At 45.5% G+C, this 16,063-nt stretch overlaps 1 protein-coding gene across 27 annotated transcripts in view; it reads right to left on the bottom strand.

Moving 5' to 3' along the window:
* Positions 1-1,082: 1,082 nt before the first annotated feature.
* Positions 1,083-16,063, bottom strand: part of HMG20A (high mobility group 20A) — a 48,706-nt gene continuing 33,725 nt past the window's right edge. For 15 of the 27 annotated variants that reach the window (XM_060689491.2, XM_087878147.1, XM_087878134.1 and 12 more), the window contains 5 exons: positions 15,839-15,870; positions 9,417-9,492; positions 7,479-7,694; positions 5,520-5,663; positions 2,368-3,079 (listed from right to left, as the gene is read on the bottom strand). In XM_060689491.2, the coding sequence (XP_060545474.1) occupies positions 5,527-5,663; positions 7,479-7,694; positions 9,417-9,492; positions 15,839-15,870 (461 nt within the window). In that variant the 3' untranslated portion in view covers positions 2,368-3,079; positions 5,520-5,526. Of the gene's footprint in view, positions 1,260-2,367; positions 3,080-5,519; positions 5,664-7,478; positions 7,695-9,416; positions 9,493-15,838; positions 15,871-16,063 lie in introns of those variants that run through there. The other 12 variants (XM_087878145.1, XM_087878135.1, XM_087878148.1 and 9 more) reach the window with 2 other exon arrangements.

Raw genomic sequence — 16,063 nt, 5'->3', positions numbered from 1 at the left:
TGCCCTTTGGGGTGAAGGCTTCAGGGCTGGCTTAGAGGTGCAGCTGGTTTTCTGCGCCAACTTTGGGGAAAGGAGAAGGATGCTGGAAAGGAGGAAGTGTCATTCTCCTTGTCGTTTGTCTAACTGGACCGTCCAACTCCAACCAGCTTCGAATCCCTGGCAGCTCTCCAGGGTCGCAATTTCTAATTTCCAAAGATCACTTTGAGGGTCAAATTGGAAAGCTTTGCAAAGCTGGATTTATTAATAATGAGCAAATGAACTACAGCTGGCCCTCAATTTATGTTTGCCCCCATTTTATGAACTTTCTTGCCTCGGTTGTTAAGTGAATCTTAACAATCTTAATTAAGTAAATCTTAATCTTAATGCAGCTGAGAAGTTGCTAAACCAGTGGTTCAGTGAATCTGGCTTGTCAGAAGGTCGCAAACGGGGATCACATGACCCCGGGACACTGCCAACGTCGTAAATATGAAATGTGAAGCATCTGGGTTTTGATCAGGTGATCATGGGGATGCGGCAACGGTCGTAACTGCGAGAAAGTCAACTTTTTTCAGGGCCATTGTAACTTTTGAACGGTCACTAAACGAATAGTTGCAAGTCAAGGACTATCTATTGGTCTGCCTAGCTCAGGAGGGATTTGCAGGCTTGCAGTAGATTTTCTACAAATCAAAAAGGGATTTCTCCTAGAGCTGACTGCCTGAATCTCCTTAGAAACGGGGAAATTCTGAAATTGCTTCTGCACAAATATTTGTAAGAGATCGTTGCAAAGCCGGGGAGCGCAGATTCCCCAAAGACAAACAAGCAGAACAATCTCATCTAGGCTTCCTCGAGGGAAGTCTCGCCATCTTGAGGATGGTTGGCCCTGAAGACTCATGATTATTGCTTTTAAAATCCACAAGGCACATTGCTTCTCATGCTGGCAGAACCCAATTCAAAAAGAGGAACGAGGAAATGAGCATATTGCAATTCGGTATTGTCCGGGTACCGAGTGGTACTGAAAACTGACAGCAGGTTCCAAGTGGCAAAGTGATGCTGGATAAAATTCACCCTCATTAAAATGCAATTAAAATTAAGGTCAGAACAAATCTGGTCTTAATCGTGTTTAATGAAGGCAATGTTAGGAAAGCACATTCATTCTTTTTTGAAAAACACTTCTGGAGAAACAGCGGCGTTTTCTTAAAACCAAGCGTTATTAGAGCCGGCAAGTGACTCTGGTTACGTTTGATCTCCATGCTACAAAAGATGGATCTTCTTTCTTCAGCCTGCAGATTAGGGAAATCTCCTGTGAATTATTACTATAAAGATGATTTTAGCATATCTGGATATATTCTGAATTGAAACCCAGAGAAGCTAAATTTATAAACCAGAAGGCAAGGTCTACATTTTCAGACTGCAATTAAATTGAAGTGCCTTTGGCTTTTTTTTTTTTTTTTTAAAAAGTGTGCATTGTTTGGGTTTTGTGGTGAGGGGATCAAATGAGCGTCTTCTTTATTTGGAAACAGATCACGAGTTCAAGTCCCACTTTAGGCATGAAATTCAGGACTGGGTGACTTTGGGCCAGTCCCTCTCTCTTCTCTCTCAGTCCAATCCAGGGTTTGTTGTTGTGGGGAAAATAGGAGGAAGGAAGGAGTATTAGGTATGTTTGCCACTTTGAGTTACTTATAAAGTAATAAAAATGGGATTAACATCTATATAAACATCTATAAATAAAAACAACCAACTGGAAATGGGGATTTGAAATAAGTGTCAATAGTTGCTCTCACACAAAAGCAGCTAATTGAAACAGATCGATGCAATTTGTTAAGAGACTTCTCCAATCTGGAGCCCTTTATATGTTTTGGATTTTAATTCTCAGCTTTTTCTCTTCAGCCTGGGAAATCTGAAAGCTTCTGTTCTAGAAAATCCAGAAGGCATCAGGCTGGCAAAGGGCTGGAGTGGATAAAAGTAGGCTCAGCAAGTCATGAGCGTAAGGTGGAATCTCTACACGGCATAATCTCTTGCATTTTACCTGTATATTATACCTGTATAACACCTGGTTGTACCTGGGCAGCTTTCACTGCTGCAAAACTGCTTAATAGTTATAAGAGAAAAAAGTGAATTCTTCAGCTACCATGTTTCTCCCAAAATAAGCCCAGGTCTTATATTAATTTTCACATTATGGCTAATTTTCCGGTTAGGTCTTATTTTGCGGGGGAAATACAGTACTAAACACATCTGTCTTCTGACGATCTTAACTGGGGCTTATTTTGGGGGTAGGGCTTATATTACGAGCATCCTGAAAAATCATGCTAGGCCTTATTTTCCAGTTGGGTCTTATTTTCGGGAAAACGGGGTAGTCAGGAAATAAGCACCAAAGAAATGGACATCCCCTTTTTCACATCATTTATTTCTGAAGCATCATCACATTTTACCAGAAAAGGGGGAGAAATGTCACACACACACACACACACACACCCTCCCAGACACATACATGAGACTCTTTGCGTGTTTTCTGGTTTTGAAAGAGAGAGAGAGATTGGAGTAAGACTCCTGCGTACACCAAACTAAGTAAGCATGCTACAAAACAAAAATAAGTTGGACTACAATGCACGTGAAGATCTTGTGTTTTTAATGTCAGAAGAAGGCATTGGTCGGTCTTCTTCTCTCCAAGCTGATTGGTCTTCTTCTCACCAAGGGAAGCCCAGGGACTTTCGTGTTGGACAAGCAAGACTGACATGAAATTAAGGAATAAAGAGGCAGGGAAAATGCTCTCCTTTGGAGCACCACCACTTTGGAGCTTAGTTTTCGTTGCAATGAAAAAATACAACAATGTGGACTCAAATGAGAACGAAGCGTAGCCATTGCGTTTGTTCAATGCAGTTTAGTCCATGGCTAGTGGATAAACGATAAGGAATGGAGGACTGGGCAGAAAAACTGGGCCATTATCTTATTGTGACTTCTCAAAAACATAGTCCTCAAGCTTTAAGGAAACAACTGGAGCTTATCTCCAAATTTTTGCCTTTTATTTCTTGGCTTAGTTCCACACCAGGGGTCTCGTTCCAGGCTTCTTTCTCCCTTTAAGAGAGAAAAAAAATCCTAGAAACTGCAGATAAAACAGAAGAGGAGGAGAAAGGTGGATTAGAAGAGGAGCTGGGGTTTTGTGAAGGTATCTTTGAAGAGTTAAGCCCAACTCAACTAAGCTCCATGGAGAGATTGTGCCTTGAGAGATAAATTGGCCCTAGAAGTCACACTTGCTAGCAGACATGAATTGTTAACCCACGTGACCTGCTTTGAAATCACCTGCACCATCTCCCGGATCAGAGGTGTCCAACCTTGACAACTTTAACAACTACTACCAAAGTAACAATTACTACAAAAAAACAATTACTACCAACCTGCCTTCCATTGAGGACCTGTATACTGCAGGAGTCAAAAAGAGGGCTGTGAAAATATTTAGACCCCTTGCATCCTGGACATAAAACTGTTTCAACTCCTACCCTCAAAATGACGCTATAGAGGACTGCACACCAGAACAACTAGACACAAGGACAACTTTTTCCCAAACGCCATCCCTCTGCTAAACAAATAATTCCCTCAACACTGTCAAACTATTCACTAAGTCTCCACTACTATTAATCTTCTCATCGTCCCTATCACCCATCTCCTCCCACATATGACTGTATGACAGTAACTTTGTTGCTTGTATCCTTACAATTTATATTGCTTCGTGGTATGATTGCTTATTTGTTCCCTACGACTATCATTAAGTGTTGTACCTTATGATTCTTGACGAATGTATCTTTTCTTTTTATGTACACTGAGCATATGCACCAAAGACAAATTCCTTGTATGTCCAATCACACTTTGCCAATAAAGTATTCTAATCTAATCTAATCTAACTTTAAGAGCTGTGGACTGCAATTCCCAACTTTTAAGACTTGTGGACTTCAACTCCCAGAATTTCCATGCTGGCTGGGGAATTCTGGGAGTTGAAATCCACAACTCTTCAAGTCGGCAGTTGAAGTCCACAAGTCTTAAAAAGTTGTCAAGGTTGGACAACCCTGCTCCACCCGTTCTCCTTCACTTTTAGTATCACCTCCCACTGAAGGGAGCTGCTGAGGTGAGGCCACCAGGCGCCTTTGTGAGTCCCACCCATTGGGAACCAGCACTCTTAACAGTCTTGTTTGGGTTATTTTTAGGTAGTGAGAACATGTCATCGATGGGGGGGAAAATAATAAGGAAGCAAGGGAAGAGTTTGTTCGGGGACTTTTCTGGGGTTGTCATTTCTAGAAGTAGTTGAAACCACTTTTTCTTTTTCAAGAAGGAAGTCACGCTTGTCCTTGGATGCCCCAAGGAATGTTCTTAACTCTCCCAGGATTCCTCATCAGAAAATCAAATGGGGACTAGGAGCCTTTGGGGCCTCTGAAACCTTGGACAGGCCTCGGTTGAAAAGGAGAAACCAGGAAGGGAAACATCTGGCCTCCAGCCTCGGCTGCCCTTCCAGAGCCCGTCTAAACGGAACTGCCATGTTCTGTCATGGCACGAATCCCGCAAGTCTGCCTTGGCAGCTTCTGGGCAGAATAGCTACCGCCGCCGCCACCATCCCCGAAAGAGATGCTTTGTCAAAAGGAGGGGGCCGATCAGCTGTGGAAAAATCCCAGGCTCGCATCCACAAGCTGCTTCCCTTCAACAAAGGGCAGCAGAAGTGTGGCTGATGCATCCCTGCGGGGAGAGCGGGCTTGGCTTAGAACCGTTGTCTGTTCCATCTGGCTGCTCGCTGGAAGGACAGCGGGCTCCTCCGCCGACGCCAGGAGAGAATGGCGAGCGTGCAATTAACAGCACTTGGCAGTGATTATCGAAGGTCGGGCACGGAAAGGTTGGGCTCCTCTGGCATCTCCAGCGCAGATGGACCTGAACTGAAAGGGCATTTGTTTTTTGTTTTTTTACTTTTTTTCCCCCGACTCTCAATTCACAATTGAGAAGGCAAGGATTGAGCCTTATGGATTGACAGGGAAATAGGGGAGGGGAAGAGGGGGATGGAAAGGGAAGGGAAGGGAAGGGAAGGGAAGGGAAGGGAAGGGAAGGGAAGGGAAGGGAAGGGAAGGGAAGGAAGATAAAAAGGGAAAAGAAAGGAAAGGAAGATATAAAGGAGAGGAGAGGAAAGGGCAGGGCAGGGCAGGGCAAGGGCAGGGCAAGGGAAGGGAAGGGAAGGGAAGGGAAGGGAAGGGAAGGGAAGGGAAGGGAAGGGAAGGGAAGGGAAGGGAAGGGAAGGGAAGGGAAGGGAAGGGAAGGGAAGGGAAGGGAAGGGAAGGGAAACAAAGCAACTATGCTTCTGCTTTTAGTTGTTTTGAAGAATGTACATTCTTTGAAATACAGAAAGACATAAACATTACTGAAAGGAAAGCACCGTGGGAGGATTGGTTTATCTGTGGAAAAGTGCTAAGAGTTTGGTGGTAGCTGCACATGGTTTTGTACGGTCTGGGGCAAGAGTTCCATTCAGCTCTGAATTCCCAGAGGTCCTGATCAGGTAACTAGAAACTCACCAAGTGATTAACGTTCAAGATGGTTTACCACCTCCCGGACTGTCGCTATAAGGGTCTCATTCTCCTGTGGGTTGGCCAGGATAAGGTTGTGCAGCCGATTCATGTAGGAATCAATAGTGTCTAAGGTGGGGATCTCCCCGCTCCCTGGAAAACAGAAACAGAAGACCAGCCACTTGGCAAATGCCTTCCCAAGGAATGGAGGCTACCTGCAGGGTAGAGAAGCAGCAGAATGGGGCTCTGTTGGGCAACCATACTCCAACCCATACAAACCTGGGTGCTCTAATTTTGTTTCTTAGAACAGTGGTCACCAACCGGTGGTCCACGAGAAAATTTTGGTGGTCCTCAGAAAAATTGTTTGCATTTTTTCTATTGCACTAAATCAGGGGTCCTCAAACTACGGCCCCTGGGACAGATACATGCAATGAACGTTTGCGTTGTTGCAGAGAGTCTCCCCCCTTCGGGGTCTTTTTGTGCGGGTCGGAGGGGGGCAGAAATTCTGATTCAGGGTCTGCTTCAACTTCCTGGTGTGGGGCTTTGGGTGAAGGCTGGAGGGAAGCACCGCTGGTGGCGAAGAGCCGGAGGGCCTTGTTCCAGTGGGACTGCCTCATGGCCTGGAACTGGCCTTGCACTCCCACAGGTCTTCCCTCTGCTTGGAAAGCCCATGCTCGTAGTCCTCAGTGAGGTGCTTCTGCTGAGCCTTCTTCTTGGCCAGATCCAATTTGAACTGAGCTGTTTTGCCGACTCTTTCTCGTGGTGGCTGCTTAGCTCCAACAACTGCTTCCTGTTGGAGCCCTAAGGAGCCTGGGCAGGCAGGCGAGGAGTGGCTGGGAGGGGAGGGGCGAGTAAAGGCCAGCGAGGTGCCCCTCGACACGAATGACATCGAGTTGGCCACGCCCACCCAGTCACACGACCACCTAGCCACACCCAGCCAGCCAGTCATTAGGCAGATCATATTAGTGGTCCGCGGGACTTAAAATTATGAATTTGGTGGTCCCTGAGGTCCGAAAGCTTGGTGACCCCTGTCTTGGACAACGTTCAGCGCAACCAAAGAGGATGGTAAGCGAGCGTGCTACAAAGCGAAGCGTCGGCCTCAAGCATGACCCATGTTCCCAGTGCTTCCTCGGAGCCCGACACATTCTAGAGCAGGAACCTTGACGACTTTTAAGACTTGTGGACTCTCAACTCTCAAGAATTCCCCAGCCAGCCATGGGAGTTGAAGTCCACAAGTCTTAGAAGTGGCCAAGGTCGGACAGCCCTGGTTTTAGAGGCAACCTCAGAACTAAAACGGCTGAGAGGGGCTTCCTGCTTGCCCTTTTATTTGCCTTCTGGGGAAAAAGGGTGTTCGCTTTTAGGACAACCGTCTTGTGACAGTTGTGAGAGCTCTTATGGATTGCCAAAGACAAAGCCAGGGAGGTGGCTTCATTCCGGCAGTTTAAACCTTGAATGTAGGCCCCGGAAGAAGAAACCTACCAGAGGCTCACTTTGTTCCAAAGCTGACCCTTTAAGCATTTAGGACCCATCGTGCGTTGGGTGATGGCATCTAAGCTTCACCTGGCAGAACCATTCGGGGGAAGGGGGGAAGGACGCATCACCTGGAGAACTATTTCTAAACATTCTCAAAGGGTCGCTTCAAATTTGAAACATCAAAGAGATCGAACCCAAGCGTGAAAAGAAAGACGGTGGACGTAACCCCGTGAAGGAGGAGGTGCTTCTACTAAAGGCCGATGTAAGAGCCGCGGTGGCGCAGTGGTTAGAATGCAGTATTGCAGGCTAATTCTGCCGACTGCCAGCAGTTCGATTCTCACGGCTCAAAGTTGACTCAGCCTTCCTTCCTTCCGTCTGCGGTCGGTAAAATGAAGACCCAGATTGTTGGGGGCAAATATGCTGACTCTGTAAACCGCTTACAGAGGGCTGTAAAGCACTGTGAAGTGGTATATAAGTCTAAGGGCTATTGTTCACCTGGTAAGGGGACCCCGGCGAAGCTACTGGCTAGAGCTTGCCGTAAGGTTTCCAAGTGCTGTTGCAACACCGTGTTGCGACTGCGCTCGTGGATCACGTCCACCTCCAGCTTCTCCACCGCAGTCCTCATGCTTTCCACGTGCTTCTGGAGGGCCGCGTTCCTTTCCTCAAACTCCATGTTGGACTTGCGAAGCTGGCGCAGCTCGGCTTCTCGCGCTGACAACAACAGAGAAGAGTGTGAGAACCATGTTATTTAAAATTCAGAAGATTTGGCCTGAGCGGGGAAAGGTTTGGGCCCACAGATCATTCCCCTCATTTCTCGTCTCTTGATCGGCCACGGAGCCATAGGATCGGTTCAAAGAAAGACAAGATAAAGGGATTTATAGAATTAAGAGATGTCGTTATTAAGAAGGTAAAGGTAAAGATTCATCTGTTTCTTGGCCGAGGGAGCCAGTTTGTCCGTAGACGCTTCTCTGTTACCTTCCCACCAAAGTGGTACCTATTTATCTACTCACATTTGCATGCTTCTGAACAAAAGGTAATTTCTGCTTAATGCATTCTGCAAAGCGAGTGAGAAATCCCAACAGTTTCAAATGAAATAAGTACAATTTCTTCTTAAACCAGGTTTTCCAACCTTGGCCACTTTTAAGGCAGGTGGACTTCAACTCCCAGAATTTCCCAGCCAGCCAGTTGAAATCCACTCAGTTTGAAGTTGTCAACGTTGGGGAACCCAGTCTTAAATTCTTCTTACCATCAGGAACATTAACCGAGTTGTATAGCCGCAATGGTATCATCTAGAACAGGGGTCTCCAACCTTGGCAACTGGTGGACTTCAACTCCCAGAATTCCCCAGCCAGAGCTGGGGAAAGCTGGTTGGGGAATTCTGGGAGTTGAAGTCCCCCAGGCTTAAAGATGCCAAGGTTGGAGACCCCTGATCTAGAACAGTGGTGGGGAACGATGGGCCCTTTATGACTTGTGTGCTTCAACTTCCTGGCTCAGGAATTCTGGGAGTTCCAGAAGTCCACAAGTCATAAACGGGACACCTTTCCCCACCCCGATCGACAAACTTTATATCAAATTCTTCAAAGAAGTTTCTCTTTAAAGTCTTTAAAAGGTAGAGGAAGAAGACTTGGGGTTTGGGGTCTGATGACTCATTTTTGAAATTCTATTTAGGATAAAATTACTTTTAAATTAATTTTAGCAAGCAATCAAGAATTTATTATAAAACATGTTCAGAGATGGTCCTACATGCCCTTAGCATTTCATTAGATTAAATGAAGCTTTTTTTTCCTAAGATGTGTTGGAGGAGTTCTAATCAAACGGTTACGTATTATCAACTCTGATCAAAGGGTTTCTAAGGAAACTGGGGGTGGGGGGAAATCACACAGTAGATTAAAGCTGGTGTAATTTTGCTGCCCATCTTTTCTGGCAAAATGGCAAACATTAAAGACACGCAAATCAGGATACCGTTATTTTATTCTGTCATTACTTCCACAAAGGAATTGCATAATCTCTGTAGATGCCTTAAGCGAAATAAGTGAATAAATTCCATAAAGGAACTTGTGTTTCCTGGATTTAAGAGTGCATTTTCCTAGGCCTGCACAACTATTGTGTGAGCTCAGAATTGGCACAGCTCTTCTAGAGAGACACTATGAGGGTGCCAGTTTTGGCTCCAACTGCTGCAAGACTTCTGGCAAATGCATTATCTTAATTCAGCTGTTATTAGCTGCAAGATTTACTATAATAAGGCAACAGAAAAATATGTCTTCCTTTTTTTAAAATGACGTAATCATAGGTTTTAAACCAGGGATGTCCACACCATATATATATCCCTGAATAGATATCGGTAGTATCGCTCCATCGCATGCCAAAACTTTTGAGAACACGCAAAATGTGAAAGGAGAAAGAGAATGCGAGTTTTTATTTCGTTCTGCTCACCTTTACTGTGGTTTAAAAACTCCTCGGTAAATATGGGAATATCGAACACTGACCTCTCCTTTGTATCCGGTTCCTTCTGCAATCAGACAAAGTTGCGTCTTGAAAATTCAGAATATGAAACAACTCTGAAGGCTATTAACCCTTTTCAGGCATTAATCAAAGGAAGGACTTTATGATAATTTACAGATTAACAGAGTTGGAAGGGACCTGGTAGGTCATCTAGTCCAACCCCCTGCCCAAGCAGGAGACCCCTACACCATTTCTGACAGAGGGCAGTCCAGTCTCTTCTTGAAAGCCTCCAGGGATGAAGCTCCCACAACTTCCGAAGGCAACTTCTGTTCCATCGGTTGATTGTTCTCACTGTCAGAAAATACCTCCTTATTTCCAGGTTGAATCTCTCCTTGTTCAGTTTCCATCCGTTGTTCCTTCTCTGGCCTTCAGTTGCTTTGGAGAACAGGTTGGCCCCTTCCTCTCTGTGGCAGCCCCTCAAATATGGGAAGACTGCTCTCATGTCTCCCCTGGTCCTTCTCTTCACTAGACTAGCCATGCCCAGTTCCTGCAACCGTTCATCGTACGTTTTAGCCTCCAGTCCCCTAATAATCTTGGATGCTCTTCTCTGCACTTTTTCTAGGGTCTCAACATCTTTTTTAAATAAGAAAGCAAGCAGGGATTTCGGGCCTGTTCCACGTTATGCCATCAGCATGGTAAACTCGCAAGATTTGTTTTTCTCGCATGTACATTTATACATCTGAACTAGACTGTGTTGTTTCTCTGTGTCATATAATATATGTGGATATATGGGTATACGCATATTTTCTTATTTATATTTTTTTCATGTTTATGTAGTGTGTATTGGAGTGGTGACCATTTGAGAGCTGTATGTAACAAAATTTCATTTTAATCTATGCCGATTAGTGTACATTCAAAGCAGTGGTGGGTTTCAAAATTTTTTACTACCGGTTCTGTGGGCATGGCTTGGTGGGCGTGGCAGGGGAAGGATACTGTAAAATTTCCATCCCCCCCTGCCCAATCCAGGAGAAGGTTACTGCAAAATCCCCATTTCCTCCCGATCAGCTGGGACTCGGGAGGCAGAGAATAAATGGGGGCGGGGCCAGTCAGAATTTTTACTACCGGTTCTCCGAACTACTCAAAATCTCCGCTACCGATTCTCCAGAACTGGTCAGAACCTGCTGAAACCCACCTCTGATTCAAAGTGTCAATAAAGCCATTCTAAGTCTGTAAGTCTTCCTTCTAACACGCAGGCACCAAAGGCAGTCACCTGCAAAGAAAATCCTTCCCGCAAACTCTTCCGTTAGGTACCGCCCCCCCACAGTGAACTGGAGTTCCTATTCAAACAAACGCACCCAACGCAGAGATTTGGGGAAGGTGGCCTAACGTTGAAGGCAAGACTGAAAGGACAGAGTTCCTAACTAAATCAGGGAGGAGGTTATAGACTGAATTACAAGCCAAAATGTGCACAGGGTTCAGGAAAATAGCTTGACGAAACCCCAAGTATTTCTGTTTTTCCAATTCTCGGATCTTCGGTCAGGAATTTTGGCTTTCAGAGCTGGCCCTGGCAATTCCTCTGTTACCTTTGCTGTAACAACCGCCGTCAAAACAGTTGTGCAAGAATGAAAGAGATTGGCAAGAAGCAGAGTTTTTAAGCAGCTAAAAGCATCCTGTCTGCCAGCGAGATCTATCAAGCAGGGGCCGAGTCTTTTGTTTGGTTAGGACTCTGGCCTTTTTATTTATTTAAATTTTTTTTTAAGATTGAACACCTCAGGTTTTGAACAAAGCGTCAAACATAACTTGGAGCCAAGCTAAGGGCTTAAGGCCCTACAAGGGAATTTTGGAAGTTCAATCTCGGGGCTTCACACTGGGGTGCTTCACACCAGGTGCTTCACCAGTTTGGTGAAGCACCTGGCAGGTCTTTAAGAGGGAGACAAACTTCCATGCAACCCTTGAAAGCTCTTGTAGAGGAGGAGGAGGAGGAGGAGGACTCTGGGGTCCTTGTGGTCTCTGAGCTTGGTGGTTTTCTTGCAGTTGTTTCATTACCCAGCTAGGTAGTATCATCAGTGCTAGAAGGGAATGGAGTTTGTGGGGAGGAGGGGGAGGAGGAGGAGGAGGGGAAGGAGAAGGAGAAGGAGAAGGAGAAGGAGAAGGAGAAGGAGAAGGAGAAGGAGAAGGAGAAGGAGAAGGAGAAGGAGGAGAAGGAGAAGGAGAAGAAGAGGAAGAAGAGGAGGAAGAAGAAGAAGAGGAAGAGAAGAAGAGGAAGAGGAAGAGAAGGAGAAAGAGAAGGAGAAGGAGAAGGAGAAGAAGAAGGAGAAGGAGAAGAGGAAGAAGAGGAAGAGAAGAAGAGGAAGAGGAAGAGAAGGAGAAGGAGAAGGAGGAGAAGAAGAGGAGGAGGAGGAAGAAGAAGAAGGAGAAGAAGAAGAAGCAACAACAACAACAAGAACATCTGCCTTTCCTGGGTCCTTGGGAATAGGTGGACAAAAATGCTAAATCCAGCCTAGACACCTGGTTGACTGTGCAATGAATCATAATAAATAAATCTTAATATCAATAAATATAAAACCGGATGCCCTCTCCAAAGGGTATGTGAGAGCCCTCAGATATTGGAACCCTGCTATCACTTCACCCCCTCGTCCTTCTTTTCCTTAAGTGAGACATACCCTCCCTACCCAATTCCTGGGATGGAGTGAAAAACCTTTGGGGGTAGGGCTCGTTTTGCAATGGCTCCCAACAACCTCTCCGCATCAAACCAAGGAACGAAACGAATGACTTGGTCCTCTGAACGCCATGACCCCTCCCTATTCCGATTTGAGGAACCATCTCAGAGGCAGCGTCACGATAAAATTCATTATAAAAGAACGTATCAGGGACCGAAGGGGCAGGAGGGGAATATTTGCCTAAGGCAACGACACGGCTTAAAACCAGCTTTCATTAGACCCCAAAGGAAACCGGCATTAAAAGCGGTGAGGAGGAGGAGGAACTCTTTAAGAATTGATGAAAGCGGATTTGGGGGGGGGGGGTGAGCCCCAAGGACAAATTATTGCTTCTCCTAGGAGGTTCCCTGTATGCACCCTCCCCACTACAAGCAATTAGGTCCCAGAGATCAGGCAAAGACTGCCAGCCTTAATGGAAGCATATTAATGAAAACTGTCAGCCCCTTTCCATTAGCGGGTACATTTTGCCAACATATGAAGAATCTCCCGGGGGGAGGGGGAGGGGGGGTCTCCTACAATTTAAACCACTCGTGGGGATAACATCAACAGAGATCTCATTACCCTTTTATTGCAAAAAGGGTATTGCATTTGTTCGGGCTTAATGTCGGGGTGTCATGAAGACGAGAAACTCCCGATTGCGACGGCTGCTTTCCTGGTCCTTAAAAGAGGCGATTCGGGGACACGTCAACTGACTTGGCGGTGTGAGAAGAACTGTGTTGTGTTCCTGGGACGGGCCTCGATTCTGAGATTGCAGGAATTACCCCGAATCCTTGATAAAGGAGAATGTTTTTTGTGGCTCAGGGTTGAAATTAAGAGGTCCTTGGGGCTCTCTGAGCTTGGTCGGCTTCTTGCAGTCGTTTCATTACCCAGCTAGGTAATATCATCAGTGCTAGAAGGGGAATGGAGTTTGTGGAGAGGAGGAGGAGGAGGAGGACGACGACTGTGGGGTCCTTGTACTCTCTTAGCTCGGTTGTTTTCTTGCAGATGTTAAGTGTATTCCGACATTATGTTGGCAATGGAAACAGACGAATTTGCTTTTGGAGAACGGCTGTTAAGTTAATGAATTCTAGCTAGATACAAAAACAACTATCCCCACTTGGTGTAGTTTCATATACTTGTTTGGAAAAAAAAAATTCTTTCCAAAAAATGGAATTAACAGAATGGAGAACGCCAAACGAAATTCTTAAATCTTAAGAATAATGGTTGAATGCGTTGCCTACAACCCTGCTTTTTCATTCTGCTGCGTGAAAATTATTATCTGGTCCAACAGCTGGCTGCAGTGCTCCTGGGTTGATTTAGGACTGCTATGAGTGAAGCACTCCCAAACCAGGAATGTAAACCCGATTCTGTTTTAAATAGTTATTCAAGTGCCTCTAAGGGGCACCCAGCACTTCCAAGGCTGATCAAAAGGATTAGAGTAACGTTCTAGAAAATGCAACATTGGTGTAAAATGGCGAACAGTAAGAAGCTTTTAAACACTTGAACCAGGAGTTCAAAGATGATGGGCCTACCGCTAAAAAGACATTCTCTTTTGCGCTTGCTAGGCCATAGAATAAGATTTATAGTCAGTCAAGTGTCAAGCGCTGGAAAATCAGAAACCCAGGCAGTTCAAATATATACAGTATGAGGGTTTATTGCAAGCTTAAACTGTCTACAAGACTCTGAATTGCTCATAGTGCAGTTTGGTGATAGATAAGAGTCTACGGAATTCAAGGTGGGCTGGACTTCTTGTGGGCGCGAAGGGACTCGAGACTAGTGACACGTTTGACCTTTCCCTCTCTCGGGCTCAGGCTGCTCATCCCCTACACACCAAGTTTGCAGAAAACGATACTGTTGGGAAGAGCCATTTAGCCGTGCTACTCTGTGGGGAAAGGAGAAAATCCAGCAAGTGTGATCCCAGTACAGCTGCTGAGAAATTCTAGAGGAATAACATGGTTGCATGGCATCGCCACCGCCCATTCCCTAGGGTGGGTTACTTAATGCAGCTGTTGTGGTCCGCCAGCAGAGCTGGCAGCAGATTCGGACACTGAGGAGGTTGGGGAGGAACGTGGGCCAGTCCTGGAGTCTAGGGAAGGCTCGGACGAGGGCTCTGCATTGGAGGCAGAAAAAGGGCCATCTGGGAGGTACGTGCTGCCTCCGGAGCCTCCAGAACCTGACATCAGCAAGGCAGAAGAACAGGGGGAGCCTGTTCCCAGTGTGCGCATGCGCAGCGTTGCCAAGAAGCAAGAACAGTTAAGACAAAAGGGGCAACTCGGAAGTAAGGCTTGGAGATGATTGGCCCCTCCCATAAGACTTAAAAGAGGAGCAAACGGACGTGAGCCTTTGCAGGAAGCGATTTGTTCATTCTGGTTGGTTCAAAGCTCCGTTTGACTCTGTGCTCCGTTTGGCCTTGCAAAACTAATTGGCAATTAGGTCTCTGGCAGCGTTTCAAGGGAGATAAAGGTGGGTGCTTATCAGCATTACCTTGAAAGACTGTGGCAGACATCCATCTGACTCTTCACAGAATGTTTGTGAATTATTACGGGCCGTGAATGACCATAATTCACAGCTGTTTAAATAAAAGAGGATTTTTGGGGACTAGGCATGTGATTTAAGCTTTCTCGGGGAGCCTAGGTCAGAACAACAGCAACCCAATGGATCCCAAGCATCCAGAACTGCAAAGGACCACGTAGAAAAGAGCCTGATAGTACAGTGGACTAAAGCACTGTTATTAACATCTGCTGCTTGCAATTACTGCAAGTTCGAATCTCACCAGGCTCAAGGTTGACTCAGCCTTCCACCCTTTCTAAGGTAGGTAAAATGAGGACCCGGATTGTGGGGGCAATAAGCTGACTTTGTAAATATACAAAAGTATGAAGGCTATTGCTTAACGCATTGTAAGCTGCCCTGAGTCTCCGGAGAAGGGCGGCATACAAATTAAAGCAAAAAAAAAAAAAAAAAAATGAAAAAAAAAATGAAAAGGGACCACTTGCTACTTGGATACCAAAATGGGGAGGGGGAGGTGTTTCTCTCCTTTGCTTAGCATCACCCAGTCCCAACAATGAGGTTCTTGTTTTCTCTTTTAAGGTTTGAGATTAGATTTTACAGAATCTTACGCAACTGGTCCAGCAGATCTACCAGCGGACAGGATTGAGGTTATTGTAACTTTGGTCTATGGGATGATATTTCATTCTATTTTCAGCAGGCTTGCTTGTTAAATATAGGGGGCCTCAATGTCCCTTCAATTAATTCCAGTAACGCTTTCAACCCTGAAGTTGGCCTGACTGAGGCCATTTTGAGGCTTCAGTGCTGACACACCGGAGCTGAGCGATAGGGAGGGGGGGAATAGAGATAGTTTGGGTATTATAGTCAAAACAAAAATACTTTCTCTTGGGAACCAAGGACATTCCTGCAGGTGTTCGGAAGGAGGGGACTGATGTCACCTAGCAACTGGATTGTATCCTGATTGGGCCATGTGACGGGTTGTTTTGGGAAAGTGAAAAACGTTTACTTTTAATTAGGTGAAAACCGCGGGAATGTTCAGAGTCGGTTTTCACCAGCCTGTGCCAATATGACATATCCAATAAACTTATCCTTTGAGGAATCTACCTGCCACAGAGTTTTGTTTGCTATGGGTGTGTTTACTTGGAACCCTGACAAACACTTAATGAAAAAAGAATCAGCTCCAGATGTTATCATAAAAAATAAGATATTTACCTGATGGTCGTGAGTAGCTGGGCGTGTTCCTTCTGAAACAGACAGACGAGGAGTAAATTTACAATGTGTTTACAATGATTGCAGCGTCCAAAGATCATGGGATCGCCATTTGAGGCTTTCCTGGCCACTTCTGACACGCAGAGTCAATGGGGAAAGTCGGAGTCACTTAACAACAGCATGATTTGCTTAACAACTGCAGTGATTCGCTTAACGTCCATGGCAAAA

Source organism: Pantherophis guttatus, chromosome 13 (genome assembly GCF_059756535.1).
Source record: "Pantherophis guttatus breed Tessera chromosome 13, ASM5975653v1, whole genome shotgun sequence".
Lineage (NCBI taxonomy): Eukaryota > Metazoa > Chordata > Lepidosauria > Squamata > Colubridae > Pantherophis > Pantherophis guttatus.
This window is presented reverse-complemented; position numbering and strand designations above follow the sequence as displayed.